Consider the following 17853-nt stretch of genomic DNA (forward strand, 5'->3'; position numbering starts at 1 on the left):
CCCACACCACTAACCACTTCTGTCTTTATGTGAGAGAAAAAGTTTTCCATCTTTTTAAAGCCACTGTTACTTTTGTCCAATTACAGGAGCTGAACCAATACCCTAAAAAATAAACTTGCCAGAAGATTTTCAGAATTCTTGAAGGTTCAACTAGATGCCTGTCAGTTTGTCTGCTTTGTTGCAGAACAAGAGAGGCACAAAATGTGTATTAAAGGCAGAGAAGCACACGTTCTAAACCAAATTAATGATAAATGCCTTTGTGATTTAATAAATAGAAAGCTGGCACCTCCAGGATCAAGTCCCACTCTAATCCCAATTACTCAGATTTGCTCAGATAATATGGATGAAAAAAAGCTTCAAATAAAATGTTAACATTTTTTTTTGGTGAATCTGAGTATTTCTTAAATTTCGTTCCGCAAATATAACACAGCCTTAGTTCTTCCTCAGAACAAATAGTAACAACAACAACAAACCCACATAACTAGGATTAGGCCCTTAAGTTTCATTTCAGTTTCCTCCTTTCCAGTAAATGTAGGAATAGTTCTAAGACTCAAAACTTAGTCCTTCAACTTCCTTTTTCTCCCTAAGGTTTTACCCTTCAACAGTTATAACCCTCAATTATTTTTCTGATTATTTCCATGAACAGTTGAACAGCCAAAGATACCAAAACGGAAATTATCTGGTTGAGAAAAAGGTATATGCAAGAAATCTACTATCCCAGGATTTGCTGCTTAGGATTAAAGAACCAATGCACTCTGTTACAGCATCTTTAGATTTCTTCCCAGTATGAGAGTTTTATTAACGAGGAAAGGTTTACTAAATGCCACTGAATTATGTAAATTTCATCTCAATAAAACAATATACAAACCTTAGCACAAGCCAAGCCCTTTACCAATCCAGTTAAGGAAAACTCCAAGAAAGAACAAAGATGGAAGAAGGACAGAAAAGATAAATAAGAATAATGAGGATAACAGTAATGGATAAATTCAGAAGTCAGAAGAGAGACACAGATGGGAAAAAAATATATCAAAGAAATAAGTTAAAAGATAGGAGTTTCCAAACTGAAAGACGTGTGATAGGCCACCACAAAATCTAGTGGCAATAGAAGCTTACAAGTAACACAATGAATATAAACTGGGGTAAGAGTGATAAGAATTAAGCCCCAGAAGTACAGAGAAAAAAATGTGACTAAATGCCTAAAAGCTTTACAGAAGGTAGCATTTGCCCAGTGTCTCAACAAATACTGAGTACATTTTGGGAAGAGAGAGGTAGGAAGAGATAGGAAGCACCCCAGAATCATGGAACAGGCACCGGTAAATAGTGTGATGGACTCAATGAACAACATTTTGGTGTTGGTGAAGCACTCAGATGCAATGTAAACCAAATAAAGCATGGGGAAAGTTGGGATCAAATCATAAAGGGCCTTTTATACCTGGTAAAGGGAGTATAGATATCCCAAGGTAGGAAACAAAAGGAAAAGGGAGAATGCCCAAGTGCTTAGCATCAAAACTCAATGAGAAAGATAAAGGTGTCTGGGGGCGGCAACATGGGAGAAAGGGGACAATAGGTACTAACTTCCAATTATAAAATAAAGAAGTCAGAGAGCTGTCATATACAGCATGGTGACTACTGTTAATACTGTATTGCATATTTGATAGTTGCTAAGAGAGCAGATCTTGAAAGCTCAATCATTATGTTGTATATCCAAAACTAATGTTCATGTCAATTATATCTCAATAAAATACACACCCTCCCCGAGAGCAGCAGTGCTCTAACAATTTATACTGTAACACCATTTGCATTGTTAAAAATTAATGAGGACCCTAAAGAGCTTTTGTTTATGTGGGTTATGTCTATAAACTGACACCATCTCAAAAATTAAAAGTAAGAAAGTTAAAAGATAATGGCTAGAAAAACACATCTTGGTAATCTGTTTAGAGATGGAAATCTGTATATATTGATGGATGAAGCTGTGGGAATAAATGAAATTGCCTGAAATGAACAGGTCAAGTGTAAAGGCAAAAAAAAAAAAAAAAAAAAAAAATCTAAGTAACAAGGGGACAGATAGGCATAAAGCAAGATCAATGATTAAATGGAACCAAAAGCCAAATAAAAGCCAGGAAAATATAAACCCAGAAGCCACTTTTAAGAAAGAGTGTTCAATAATGCAGGCAAAACCTCATGGAAGAGAAAACTCAAAAACCTATGAATGAATTTGGAAAATGAGAAAGCATTATTGACCTTACTAAGAATGGAAGAAGTCAGAATATAACAGATTAAAGAATAAAAAACAAGGTAGAAAAGTCAAGGGGATATCAGAAATAATTCCTAAATTTGCTACAAAAGGAAACAAGATTTAAGAAAATCATTAGAAAGGGAAATAGGGTACATGAGGGTAAAGACACAAGTTTTCCCCTTTGTTTTGTTTCATTTTTTTAGAATGGCTGACCCAGGGAGGCAGAATTATACAACCATCACCACTACGTAATTTCAGAACACATCCATCACCCAAAAGAGAAACCCCATGCGCATTAGCACCAACTCTTACCCTCAACCCCGGCAACCCCTATATATTTCTGTTTCAATGGAATTGCCTATTCTGAGGATTTCATAGGAATGGAATCATGTAGTAACTAGGCTTTTGTATCTGGCTTCTTTTACTTAGCATGTTTTCAAGGTTCGGCCATGTTGTAGTATGTCAGAATTTCATTCCCTTTTAAGGCTAAACAGCATTCCATTGTATGTATATACCACACTTTGTTCATCTGTTCATCAGTTAATGAACACTGGATTGTTTCTACTTTTTAGCTATTATAAATGATACTGAGACATTTTATGTGGACCTACTTTCATTTCTCTTGGGTACATACCAAGAAATGGAGTTTGGGGGTAAAAGGTAACTCTATGTTCAACTTCTTGAGGAACTGCCAACTAATTTTCCGTAGGTAGCAGCTGCATCATTTTACATTCTCACCAGTAATGTATGAGGGTTCTAGCTTCTCTACATTCTTACCAACATTTGTTACTATACATTTTTTTTTATTATAACCATGATAATAGGCATAGAGTGGTATTCCATTATGGTTTTGATTTGCATTTCCCCAATGACTCATCATGCTAAACATCGTTTTCATGCACTTATTGGCAATTTGTATGTCTTTAGAGAAATATCATTTCAAATCCATTGCCTATTTCTCAATTGGGCTGTCTTTATTTTTGTGTTATAGCAGTTCTTTTTATATGCTGGATACTAGGCCCTTATGAAGATATATGATTTGCAAATATTTTCTCCTGTTATACGGTCTTTTCTTGATAATATCCTTTGAAGCACAAATGTTTTTAATTTTGATGAAGTTAAACTTTTCTACCTTTTCTTTGAATGTGCTTCTATTGTCATATCTAAAAAACCGCTGCCTAATCCAAAGTCATGAGGAGTTAGCCTATATGTTTTCTTCTAAGAGTTTCAGCTGTCACATTTACACTGCCCACATATTTTGATTTCATTTTTGTATATGGTGTCAGGCAGGGGTCCAACTTCACTCTCTTGCATAAGGTTATCTATCTAGTTGTCTAGTACCACTTGTTGAAAAGATTCTTCTTTCCCCATTAAACTCTTGGCTTCCTTGTTGAAAATCAATTGACCACAAATGTATGGGTTTTATTTCTGAACTCTCAATTTATCCATTGATTTAGACGTCTATCCTTATACAGTACTGTATGCTTTTTGTTTTCTTTTTAAATCCCACACTAGAGTGTAAGGAGCAATAAACCTGAAGTAAAAAGAAAAAACCCAACAGACTAGTCCTAGCTATGCCTCTCAATTGAGAATCAGCTCTACTAACATTCATTTTCCTCACTGTCACAGAATTGGGAATTGAGATATGAAATTACCTTGAAACAATGAAAAGTAATGAAATTAAGTCTTACACATTATTTTCTTAATGATTACATTCAATATAAATTATTTTGGCAGCCAGGAATAAAAGAAGGTAACATAGTAAGAATCTGTTTCTAAGAAACAGTGCCTAGCACATAGTAAGCCCTCAATAAATTATTTTAATTAACCATTTTCCAATTGCTTTGCATTCTTTTCATTCGTTTTCAATGACTATTAAAATTATGAAAAACAAATGACAAATTAAAATCACCATACTTCAGGTTCTTCCTTTAGCAATGATTTCCTTGAAAAAAAAAAAATCAAGTACATTTCCCTTAGGCTATTTTTGCTTTTTATTTATTTTTTAATGTTTGTTTATTTTTGAGAGAGAGAGTCAGAGAGCATGTGGGAGGAGGGGCACAGAGAAAGGAAAACATAGAATCTGAAACAGGCTCCAGGCTCCAAGCTGTCAGGACAGACCCCGATGCGAGGCTCAAACCCACAAGCAGTGAGATCATGACCTGAGCTGAAGTCGGACGCTTAACCGACTGAGCCACCCAGGAGCCCCCTATTTCTAGCTTTTTATGTTATTATCCAATACAAGCATTTAAGACAGTTCTCCTCATATGATATTTAATAAGGAAAGGAAAATTAAATTATTAGTCAAAGGGAATTCTATAAAATTTAGTTAATAATCTGAATCATTTAGTTGGTAGTTTCCACATAGTTACTTACAATGCATATCCTTTAAGTTAAAAAAAAAAATTCTTTTTTTTAATCTAGTAAATTTAAGAACAGTATCTGTTCAGAGGAAAGAGCACTTATTACCTGGCAATCAATGATATGAAAATAATTCTTTCACAAAGTTTTATTCCAACAAATTTCAATGGTGAGGTCTAATATTTTAACAACTTTATTGAAAAATAATTACCCACCATAAAATTCACCCATTTTAAAAGTGTCCAATTACTTTTAGTAAATTTGCATAGTTTGCCATCACTACTATCCAGTTTTAGAACATTTCCAGACCTCAGAAAGATCCTTCATCCCCATTTGCAGTCAGTCCCCAGCCCACCCCAGGCAACCACTAATCTACTTTATAGATGATCCATAAAAATGGAATCATACAATCTGTGGTCTTTTGCATCTAGCATAATGTTTTGGAAGTTTGTCCATGTTATATAGCATGTCAGTACTCCATTTCTTTTTATTGCTCAATATTATTCCAAGTTCCTTTATTTTATTTCTGGCATAAAACGACCCACAGACAATTTTGTCTTTTATAAGGAGGTTTAAAAAAAAAAAAAAAAAAAAGGTGCCAAAATTACCTACAACTTGTTTATTCTACACTACTGCTACTATCTTTCTAAAATCCAAATCTGATCACTTTCTCTTATACCAAAATCTCTTCAATGGTTATTACCATCAACCTCTAAGACAGTCTCCATTCCTTGGCAGGGCATACACAATGGGCCATGCCATCTGTCCACTCTCATTTCCTGCTGCTTCTTTCCTGAACATTCTGTCAACTATCAGTGCTGAGGTGTATAAGGTTCTCTTCCTCTCTTTATGCCTTATGCTCATCTACTTCCTTTTATGCTTTTACACTCATCTGCTTCACAAACTAGAATTAATCTTTCAAAGTCCAACCTCAGACATCATTTCCCAGCGCCACCCTCACTTTCTCAGCAGCTTGTGCTGTAATCATTTCACTTCTTACACCATGACCTGTTGACCTCTCTGTCACCAAACTCATACTCCCAGCACCCAACCTTTTGTCTGAATATCACCGGTTTCAAGAAGTATTTGTTCAACTAAACAATACATTCTGACCACTAGTATTTTCTGCTCACCTCATTAAGCAAGATCAACTACACTCTAAAACTCATGGTGAAAAGGACCTAAAGTAGTATAACGCAATTCAGTGGTCTACAAAACAAGACAGACTCCAGAGGTCAGCAAACTATGGCTCACCAGCCAAATTCAGCCCATGTTTGTTTTGGTAAATAAAATTTTATTGACTACAGCCACACTCACTGGTTTAACATATTGTCTATGGCTGTTTCTGCCCTACAGCAACAGAACCGAGTAGTTTCAACAGATCATATGGGCTGAAAAGCCTACAATGTTTACTACCTGGCCCTTTAAGTTTGCAAACTCCTGGTATACGTTATGATGTGAGGGAAGAAAATATCAGAATTTCCTTTGTATAAGTTTTTTCATCTCATCTTTAAAAATTTCTATTTTTGTAGATATTTTCTAATATTAATATAAGGTGTGTGTATATATACGTGTATATATATATACACACACATTTATACGTTTATAATATCTAAACATAAAAATGTACAAACATTGGGGATAGTGCATGCCCATATTACTTTTTCATTTTTACTAATACAGGCAACTCAACAACAAGAACAAAATAAATAAATAGATAAAAACCCTATTGAGTCTTAGGACAAATTTTTAGAGTTTACTTGAAAATTTGGCAACCAAGGTTATTATATGACAACTGGGTTTTGTAAGTGCTTCAAAGCACAGAGAAAGAAGTCTAGAACGAAACTTTTTCCAAAACAAAATGCTCAATGCGTCTCTAAAAGATCTTTTTATTGAGTCTAAAAATGTTATTCACATAATGCAACAGTCCTAATATTCTTCAAGTTGAATGCAATAGAATACGAACTACATAAACTACTTCAAAGGTAGTTAATTTTTCTTAATTATAACAGACAAATCAAATGCAAATTTGTCCATCAGAATCCTGAAGCCCAACTGCCTGATACACATGATCAATACATGATATACAAATTAACACATGATAAATATATAAACTCAGAGATTACCTCACTAGCTAATTTTTTTAATCCATCTGTACTTATCTGATTTTATAACCAAAATGTTCCTTAGCTATGATAGTAGGCTACTTACATTGAAGACAACAGATACTAACCTAAGGTTCTGAAGGGCCCAGGAAATCTCAAACTCCTCCCCTTACAGATCTTAAGGTTTTAAGAGGTTATTAGTTTCTAACAACTCAAAAGTTGGGGTCTGATCATCATCACCAACAAATGTATAAACTAAAGTTAATTTACCAGTTGAATCTGGATTTGTCAAGTTAGGGTTGTCATTCTATGTTGAATCATATTCTCCAACCAATAGTCACAGCCCCCAGAGAGAACTACACTCTACTCTGCTCACCTTTAAGGCTTTTTCTGAGGCCTTCCGAGATGACTAGCATCAGACTTTTGAGGAAGGCTAGCCATTAGACAAGGCTTTTCCCCACGATCTGACTGCTTGAAGTGACATCCAGGATCAGGTCGATCCTGTATCCAGGAATCATGACCCTCCCTGAGGCACCAGTCATCATGAGACAGTCAGTGCACTTTGGCACTTCTTGAAAACCACTGGGCTGCTCCTTTAGCTGAAAGGAAAAAAAACATCAAAACCACAACAAACAAAACAAAGGGGGAAAAATCAGTAATTCAACCTGAAAAGACAGAGCGTGGGGAAAAATAAACCAAACAGCCTTGTCTAGATCAAAATGCAGCCTTGCCTTGATGTAAAGACCATAGTTCCAGTCACTGCACAGTTTATTCCTAATACACAAATCTAAAATATTTTGTATCTATTTTATTACGTCTGAAAAGAACAATTGAAAATGGAGGTTTATATAAAATAACTATTTATGGAACACAGCTAAATAAGTATAATGAAGGTATTTATAAACAACTAACAGCCTACGGCTTATGGGATTGTGCCTCACCAGTATTGAGACCAATACTCAACTTTTTCATGCTCTCAAACTGTAATCTGACTTAGAGAGGCATAAAATACATCTAACAGGCTCACTTTCACGGAGTTTAATTGGCAGAAAACTACTAGTGCAGTTAAAGCCAATCTACAACTATTCTTAAATCACATACTGATAAACAGAAAAGAAACTGGGTTTGCATCCTCTTCAGTGGACTTCACACTAGTACAAGGTGTCCTCACACACACAATGCTGTTCTCCCAGCATTCTCAAGTTCAATGTTCACACTTACTTGAAATAAGCAATTTTAAATGTTCATATCACTATGACTTAAATTTAAAAACTTAAGGACCTGATAAATAAGTAATAAAATGACTTAAGATTTACTTATTTAATCTGCTTCAAAATACAAACTCTATCAAAATTTAGAGATAAATTCTGCATATTTCTTTGTTTTTAAATACAAAATACTTTTCTTAGGACATAATGTTAAAAGGCAAGAAAAAGTCTTTGAACTATTGTTTTAAAAGTTGGCTTGTAACTCCTTTAAAATATTGGTACCCTCAAGATATTTTATCAAACAATTATTTGATATTCCTTTCTACTATATATCCAATATCCCCATTTCAGTTAACACTAACAACATCCACACAGATCTCAAGTTGGAAACTCTGAAATACAACTAGGCCGTCTTTTTTTTTTTTTTTTTTTTTTACTTGAGAATATGGTTAAAGCTACAGACCTCTGTCCCCCAGAAAAATGTGGATGATTGCACAAATGGACAATGTCTAGTATGTTTTCAGGCAATTCACAGAACCCTCTAAAGCCCAAGCATGGACCCTGGTTCAGAATCCCTTTCAAAGGCTGATTTTTTTTCTCCTACTTTATCATCTCTGAAGACCTGCCTAGTTAGCATACCCATCAAATCTCTCACTCACATTTCTGCCCTTCTATCCAGCACTGGCTTAGTTTTGGCACACCCCATGTTTCTCCTGGATTATTTCATGTCGTTTGCTAATTCTTCCCAGTTTACCATCCTTCAACTATCTTCTTTCACCCCTGCAGGCAGAGTAAGCTTACTAAAATGCAAATCTAATCATGAGACTCCACTGCTGCTCAACACCTCCAATACTTCCTCTACAAATGTTAACAGAATGATGTCTAGTCTCCTTAGGGGGTTCTTCTGGCCTCTACCTATATTTCAAGGAACCACTTCTCTTGCCTATGCTTTCTATACTCCACTCATATAATTTCAAGTCTCTCCATATACTGTTTTCATGCCTTCATACTTTCACACACTATTCCCTCCTCTTGAAGTACCATGGCTCAATTCCTTACTCATCTCTCATAACCTAGTTCCCCTGTTTATGCTCTCTCAAAAGCTTTTATTTCTGCCATGAGATTTATCTCAGTGTGTTACAAATGCTTATTTCCTTGCCTATCTTCAAATATGTCTTCTAGAGGCAAGAGCCTTGCTTAATTTCATCTTTGTGTCCCCAATACCTAGAAAATAGTAGTACTAAATATAATTGTATGGTGTGCCACTATTCTTGTACACAAGCAAAGTTACTATACCACACCCACACCCACACACACACACAATTACTGATGAACTAATCTAAAATATACTTTAAGAATTGAAAATCAGAACAATTCATTAGAGAAGGGTATTTTAGCAGGAACTCTCTAGAAAGCAAAAATTAAGTGTAACTATCACCAATTCTTTATAAATTGCCCTCATCTGAGAGTGTGTGTGTGTGTGTGTGTGTGTGTGTGTGTGTGTGTATATATATATATATATCCATCCATATTAAAATAAATATATATTTACATATATATATATTAATAATGCTAGCTATGAATATCCAAACCAGGAATTAAAGCACAATAAGGGTAACAGAATACTATGCAGTCCTTTGGATAAAAACTCCTTAAGCCAGTGATAGCAAGCACATGACAGATAATATGAATTAATTACTCTTTTTTTCTTATCCTCTCCTCTCCTACCTCATCTCATATTCAGGGTCTAAAAGCCCTCCTCAAACTCGGCATACCATAAATGCAGTAATTATAGACTGTGGTCAGCACACATGTTAGTATTTCAGGGCTATCCAATAATCGATTCTAAATCATATCAAACACAGTAAAAAATATTCACAGAAGACCTAGTCCATATTCCCAGGAAGCCCATTCCCAAGTTTAACAATTCCAAAGGTCAACAATTAATTTTTATCTTAAAATATTTTGCTAGCATTGTAAGTCAAAAATGGTGAAGGTGGGGCGCCTGGGTGGCGCAGTCGGTTAAGGGTCCGACTTCAGCCGGGTCACGATCTCGCGGTCCGTGAGTTCGAGCCCCGCGTCGGGCTCTGGGCTGATGGCTCGGAGCCTGGAGCCTGTTTCCAATTCTGTGTCTCCCTCTCTCTCTGCCCCTCCCCCGTTCATGCTCTGTCTCTCTCTGTCCCAAAAATAAATAAAAAACGTTGAAAAATGGTGAAGGTGCTTTGTTAAAGTTGTTCACTTTCAAATGTGTTTCTTATAGTTTAAAATACATATTTGTAATTATATTGTATTCTAAAACTATGGTTTTCAAATATGTGTATCAGAATCAACTGGGACATTTTCAAAAATACAGATTCCCAGGTTCCTGTCACAATCAACTGAACTAAAATTTTCAGAATTAGAGCTGAGCCATAAATATTTTATAAAATACCCTAGGTGATTTTGATGCAGCCATTTGAAAACTAACGTTCTAAACATTATAGTCTATATATGGAAGAGCTGCAATCAGAAGGGTAATAGAAACATCTCTAAGTAAATTTTTCCTTACATGTGTGGTGTCTCTGATTGCTTATTGGTTCTGACAGGCTAATAAAATGCAGGGTGAAACTGACTCACCTGCTGAATAAAAATTATTTTGATATATCTTACCACAGAATTCTAGATAATAGATTACTTATTGTAGCCATACAGCTTCATTAAAGAGTGATAAGCCAGTATTTTAAAAAAATTATTCTATTGAAATGTTTGGCTAGGGGCAATCCATCCTTAAAGGGTTTTTCTTTCCACGTGCCCTTGAAAAAAGATATATTCAATAAGAGTACTGTAAATGTGTTGCTGAAATTCACTATAGGTTATCGAATTGAAACATTTCATCAACTTCTCTTAATTATAAATTTGTATTATAATTTACATATTTTCAATATACATATATTTTGTTTATATATGTATATAAATGTATATATAATATTTTATATATTATATACACATATACATATTACCATTTACATATTTTCAGTTTTCAATTACAGATGTATATACATTTCTATAGCACACTAGGAATAATAAATCCAGGAGGTGAGAGAATAGGGCCAAAAATATGGGTATAAAAAGAAAATACAAATGATCCGTATCCAACAAATTCTTATTAAATGTCCTTAGAAAGTTGAATTGATAGAGACTAACATATACAGTAATGTTATACATATGTTTAGAACATTTAAACACAAACTACTAAGACACAAATTACTGAGTCCCTAGAAATCAGTAAGAGGCATCACTGCTAAGGGATGAATGAAAACTCAAAAAAATGCATTTACACACAGATCCTTTGGGTACATTCCATGATACTACAATGACACTCCTCAAGATTCCTTAGAGGTTTTTTAAAAAGAAAAAAGAACGAAAAAGTTGCTCCAAAATTCTAAGTGTACTGGGGAAAAAAACAACTATTTTAAATATGTATTAAAAGTCTTGACTGATAGGGGCGCCTGGGTGGCGCAGTCGGTTAAGCGTCCGACTTCAGCCAGGTCACGATCTCCCGGTCCGTGAGTTCGAGCCCCGCGTCAGGCTCTGGGCTGATGGCTCGGAGCCTGGAGCCTGTTTCCGATTCTGTGTCTCCCTCTCTCTCTGCCCCTCCCCCGTTCATGCTCTGTCTCTCTCTGTCCCAAAAATAAATTAAAAAGTTGAAAAAAAAAATTAAAAAAAAAAAAAAAAAAAGTCTTGACTGATATAATTAAAATAGTTTTGACACAGGGCACCTGGGTGGCTCAGTCCGTTAAGCATCCAACTTCAGCTCAGATCATGATCTCACAGTTCATGAGTTTGAGCCCCGCTTTAGGCTCTGTGTTGACAGCTCAGTGCCTGGAGCCTGCTTCAGATTCTATGTCTCCCTCTCTCTTTGCATCTACCCCACTCACACTCTCTCTCTCAAAAATAAATAAACATTAAAAAAAATTTTTCAATAGTTTTAACACATTTTTAGGGACTTTACTAAAATAAAAACATTTATGGCAGGAGAGATGAGATTTCAGAATTACTTCAGGTACAAGAAAAAACTCAAAAAATTCTGGATTGTCTTGATCAGTACAGATCACAAAGAGTTAAATAAACCATAATTATAGATCCTAAAGATTATCTCTATAAAAGGTAAAACCATTTACATTACAAAGAATGATCCAGAAAAATCACTAACACTAATCCACTTCTCAAAGGCTGAGGGGACTTCTGCATCAGCTTTTGAGAACTGACAAGTTGAAAGATAAAACCCTACCTAATCTGTAGCCACTTCAACACAGAGCTGAGATTACTCAGACATTCTCTTTCTACAGAAGCCCTTTCTGAACATTTGCCAAGTAGTTGTCCTAGTTTGTCTTAAAAAGCTGGGAAAGTCATAAGAAGGCAAAACTTTTTTTTTTAATGTTTATTTATTTTTGAAAGAGAGAGAGAGACAGAGAGACAGAGAGACAGAGAGACAGAGCATGAGCGGGGGAGGGGCAGAGAGAGAGGGAGACACAGAATCTGAAGCAGGCTCCAGGCTCTGAGCTGTCAGCACAGAGCCCAATGCGGGGCTCAAACTCACGAACTGTGAGATCACAACCTGAGACGAAGTTGGACGCTTAACCAACTGGGCCACCCAGTAGCCCCAAGAAGGCAAAACTTTTAATGTCAAAAGCCAACATTTCATTTTTTACTGCAAGTATCTTCTCTAAAACGTTAGCCTCCAGGGCAATCACAACATTGATAAAGAGATGCAGAAATATTCTTCAGCATATAGAAATCTCAATATTTGAAAGATAATACTACTATTAGCACTTTCAAGGAAGAGAAAAATAACTACTACACTACCCTGGAATGCCATTCACCGCCAAGAAGGTACTGGCAGGATTTCTTCTGGCTACTTTATTGAGCAATATAGTTAGCCATGTGTTCCTGGAATCATAGTAAGAATAGTTTTCCATTGCAAAACAGTGCTAGGGAGGATCTTTGCAGGAAATTAAAAACAGAACGAAATTTTTTCAATAATTCTGATTTTGTGATTCTACCAAAACACCTGATACATCAGTACTAAACATAATGAATGGTACTGTAATTGGCCATTAGTGCGTACACTTAACAACATCAAAGAATACTACTACGAGGCTAAGCAATACAGTTTTCTTGTGTATCAGAATTCAAAATCCTATCTAACTCACTCCTCAAAAGTGAAAATATTGTGAACCAATTTTATCAAATAGCTACACTTAAAAAGAAAAAAAAAAAGAGGCAAAAAATACACACATACTCGTCCAACACAACAGTCACCAAGTCCTAGAGAGTTATTCAGAAGTACTACACTAGAAACACACTCATGACACGTCAGACAATAACCTGGACTTTCATTAAATGAAGCCAAAAGACAATTAAAGTCATGAAATAAGGTAAAACGATCATATACAGCTCAAGATTTTTGCCTGCAATACAAAACCGTTAGTCTCGTAACTCCTAACACACTGCTAAGTGATGAACTATCACAGAGGAAATGGTATCCCTATATGATTTTGACAAGTAAGTTATAAGAAATTGGGTCATTCTGTCCTCAACAAACTTAGCCAGGTCAAGAGAATATGACACCAAGTTTTTCTATTAACTATTTTCTAGGCTCAAAACAACTTTATACCAGGCTTCTTTATAATAATTTCAGATACAAGCTAAGAGTCCATCCTAATACTAAATCATCCACAAGACCCTTGAATTCAATGAAAATTTAAATGATGATAAAAATTCACAGTACACAGGATTTAACACATACACAAAACAGGTCATATTAACACTCACCTCCCTCTTTAGTGCTCCCACTTAGTATATATCTCTATTTAATAAAACTATTTAATGAGTAATCTCCCCCCATAAGACTGTAAACTTAAGAACCAGAAATCGGGGCGCCTGGGTGGCTCAGTCAGTTAAGCAGCCGACTTCGGCTCAGGTCATGATCTCGCGCTCCGTGAGTTCAAGCCCCGCGTCGGGCTCTGGGCTGGCAGCTCAGAGCCTGGAGCCTGAAAGCCTGGAGCTTTCGGGTTCTGTGTCTCCCTCTCTGACCCTCCCCCATTCATGCTCTGTCTCTCTCTGTCTCAAAAATAAATAGACGTTAAAAAAAAAAATTAAAAAAAAAAAAAAAAAAAAAAAAGAACCAGAAATCTACCCTGTTCATCTTTTGTATCCTCATTGCCTAGAAATGAATGCCCTGGTCATAAGAGTCATTCAGTGAGCACTGAGTGAACAAGAACATAATGTCTACATCACAATTGTATAGAAAGGTGAAGTAGACAAACAGGAAATCAGGTAAACAGAAGATAAATTTTAGGACAAAACAAAAAAACAAATCAAATAAAGAAGCAGGAGACATAACAGAAAAAAAGCACTGGTCTGGAGGGGCTGGGATGTGTTTGGAATTTATATATCAATTCTAATCCAGATTTTGGCAATAAAAAATGTTATAATCTTGAGCAAATCACTTTGTCTCCCTGGATCTCAATATCCTCATTTGTAAAATAAAAAGACTACACGAGCTCTAAGTCGTCTTATACGCCATAAGGATGATTTTAAAGCAGCAGAAACACGTATTCCTGAAAAATAACATCAGCAGATCAAATATAATACCCCATGTGAGATAGTATAACTCTTTTGAGCAGAGGATATCAGTCAGGTGGGACGCACAACTCCATAAATAGTAACAGGTCACATCAATAGCAGCCACAGGCAATCAAAAATTATATATACACAAGCATAGAAATCACTGATATATTCACTCATTCAATAAATCTAAAAAAGAATCAAGTTTTGCCAAAAGCAAAGGTTCAGAGATCTGAAGAGGAAGAGACAAAAGACAAAATTCTGTTTCTCATTGTCTAGTAGAAATTATGACAACATAGATCACATGTAGCACGTATGTGCACACGTGCATGCGCGCTCACACACACACACACACACACACACACACAAGCAAACAAAAAGCATCTTTATACTTTTTATTAATTGAAAGACTCCTTAAAATGAAACACATAATTTAATTACTTGGGCTAGAACAGACCAACATTTCCCAATATTTTAGCAAAAATTACGTTTCAACTATATGCACATCTGGGGTACATTCTCTCTGCCCCACAAGAGGAGTCTTGTTGAGACATTAAGAACCAAATGTGCAAAGGATCAAAAACATTCCTAACCTTGAAAACCAAAACAACTCACAGACCTATGTTCCAACTACATTAGCAAAATAAACCTTTGCCTTAAAACAAACGAATCTTCTGCCTCTGATAAATAATAGTAATTTTCATCTTGAGGACTACCAAACTCATACCATAGTATCTATAATCAATATTTTTTAATATAAGCTCTGTTCACAGTACCAGGCTAACTATCATAGAAGCTACAAGAGAACTAAAATGGAAGATGCTTGCCCACAAGAAAATCTTCCCAATCTTACTTGCCAGGTAGTTTTAGATTACTGTAAGCACACAGTCCCATTTCTCCAATATCCCTCCCAAAAACCTGGGAAGAAAGATGAGCAATTCTAATATCCATTTATACTTCAAAATATGTTTAAAACTTAAAGGAGGTCCTCCAAAACAAATATTATAAACATGACGAATCCAGTTATATAGGAACAAAATATATTGTACCCCAAAGGACATTTCTACAAAGGCAGCAAGACAGAGCATCTTGAATGAATAATCTTACATGTAGGAATATTTTACAAAAAATAGAAATATTTTGTCAGCCATCACAACTATAAATCAAAATCATTAAGGAAGGAAACAAACAAACCACCAGAAGACTTAATTGATATAAAATAAAGTTGAAGACATTACTATGGGTTCTATTAATAATACCTCTGATTTGATTATTGATACCTAAATCTTCCTCTCAAATTTTTCAAAAGGAGAGTAAAGTGGGAAAAATCAACTTCAAAGTTTCAAATTTAAAGTTAAGCAACATTTCTACTCCTTGTTCATATATATAATTAATATCCATCTGGGTCCTGACAGTGGCAGGACATAATTGGCTATGCATGTCAACCTAGTTCAAGAAAGTCCAAAAACCCACTAGGTTCAGCTATGTAGCATTCCAATGCTACTGATTATGTATAGACTATAAATTATTTCATATGAATTTTAATCTGCCTAAAATTTTCAGTTCTATCTCTATGAATTATATCCTAAATTCCCTTTAACATTAACTGCTCAAACAAAACAATTCTGGTTCTCTTCCACACAACTCAAGATCAGGCAATGACCACTCTACTGGTTCCATTGTTTCATGATAGAACAATACTACGCTCATTGCTTTACAGCCTAGCAAGCACTTTGACCTATATTATTTCATTTCAGTCTTCCAACAAAACTATGATGTAAGGCAAGAATTGCCAACTTATTTCATGGACAAGGAAAGAGTATTGGAGAAGTTAGGTAACTGGTACAAAGTTCACTGCTAGAAAGTAACCGAACAAAGACCAGAACGCACGCATCCTGACTCCGTGTCCAAGTGACATTCCACAACATCACACGAATGAAAGTATTTCTAAAAATTACTAAACTTAAAAACTATACTCTTCCTACTTAATTAAACCCTTTGTAAATACAAGAATTAAGATTCTAAAGCAAATGCAAACAGTAAAAAAAAAAAAGTAGTCTAAAACACCTCCCATCTATATCAATATATTCTGAAAAACAAATACAGTTGCTCCTTGAACACAAATGTGAACTGCAAACATCCACTTATATACAGATTTTTCTCAATAAACACAGTACAGCACTATAAATGTATTTTGTCTTCCTTATGATTTTCCTAATAACATTTCTTTTCTCTAGCTTACTTTATTATTAAGAACACAGTATATAACGCATATAACATATAAAATAGGGATTAATCGACTGTTTATGTTATTGGTAAAGCTTCCCATGAACAGCAGACTATGAATAGTTAAGTTTTGGGGCAGTCAAAAGCTATACACAAATTTTTAACTACAAGGGAGTCGACAATCCGAACCCCCACACAGTTCAAGGGTCAACTGTATCAAATACTACAGTAAAAACAGCTTAAAGTTAAAATAAGTCTATTGTAGCCACTCTATCATACCACACGCGACCAATTCTGCATAAAGAATGCTAGCAGAGAATAGGTGAGGCTAGCTTTAAGTCATGACTTGAATAAAAGTGTCTAAAAACCTTCAGTTTTCCTAGTCTTAAACTCCTCTTGGCTTTGCTCTAGTCTAGTCTAGAAGTCTCCACAGTAGAGTGCACATGACAATCCACTGAGATATGGAAGAAATTATTAGCGTGCTGTGCCTATTTTTTTTCAACCTGAAAATAAGATTTCATTTTCACTAAATTTACTGTATGAACTGAAACTGTCACCCTCACATAAACTCAAAAATACACGTGGAGCTGGAGAATGGGGGGAGGCTCAACGTTTTTCACAGAAATTCCTATTCAAGAAAATCTGGAGATCACTGCTATGAACAGAGAAGGTATGTAAGTCCTAGGAGACAAGTGACTCTAGGCCGCATCAAATAATCAAACCTATTTAAGGTGTTCAATACCCTACAGTACATATACAAATAATAATTTTTCAACCGTAATTGCATAATCTATGCTGACAGGAATATAACTTACCTCATCCTGGACTCCACTGGTAGTAGTCAGCTTGCTCCCATCAGTAATTGTAATAATTATTGCTGGCTCCAAAAAAAAGGGGTTTCGTCCCTAAAGTCAAAAACACATTAATTATATTAAGGTCTAGACATCAGCTTAATTTTTCTGAGTAAAAAGCCAATTCTTAGAACACTGTATAAATCCACTTTTCTTGTTATTAAGTTTTATATACTGTATATACCTTTTGTACATTAAAAAAAGATTCAGAAAGAAACATGCACTGAACAGAAGTTAACCTTAAAGAAATGGGATTA

At 35.3% G+C, this 17853-nt stretch overlaps 1 protein-coding gene across 2 annotated transcripts in view; it reads right to left on the reverse strand.

The window, feature by feature from the left end:
- Positions 1–17853, reverse strand: part of INTS6 (integrator complex subunit 6) — a 92735-nt gene that overhangs the window by 52340 nt on the left and 22542 nt on the right. The window contains exon 4 of one of the 2 annotated variants that reach the window (XM_058686361.1): positions 17561–17650. In XM_058686361.1, coding sequence (XP_058542344.1) covers positions 17561–17650 — 90 coding nt within the window. Of the gene's footprint in view, positions 1–7078; positions 7218–17560; positions 17651–17853 lie in introns of those variants that run through there. The other variant, XM_058686366.1, reaches the window with a different exon arrangement.

This window comes from Neofelis nebulosa, chromosome 1, assembly GCF_028018385.1.
Source record: "Neofelis nebulosa isolate mNeoNeb1 chromosome 1, mNeoNeb1.pri, whole genome shotgun sequence".
Taxonomy (NCBI): Eukaryota; Metazoa; Chordata; class Mammalia; order Carnivora; family Felidae; genus Neofelis; species Neofelis nebulosa.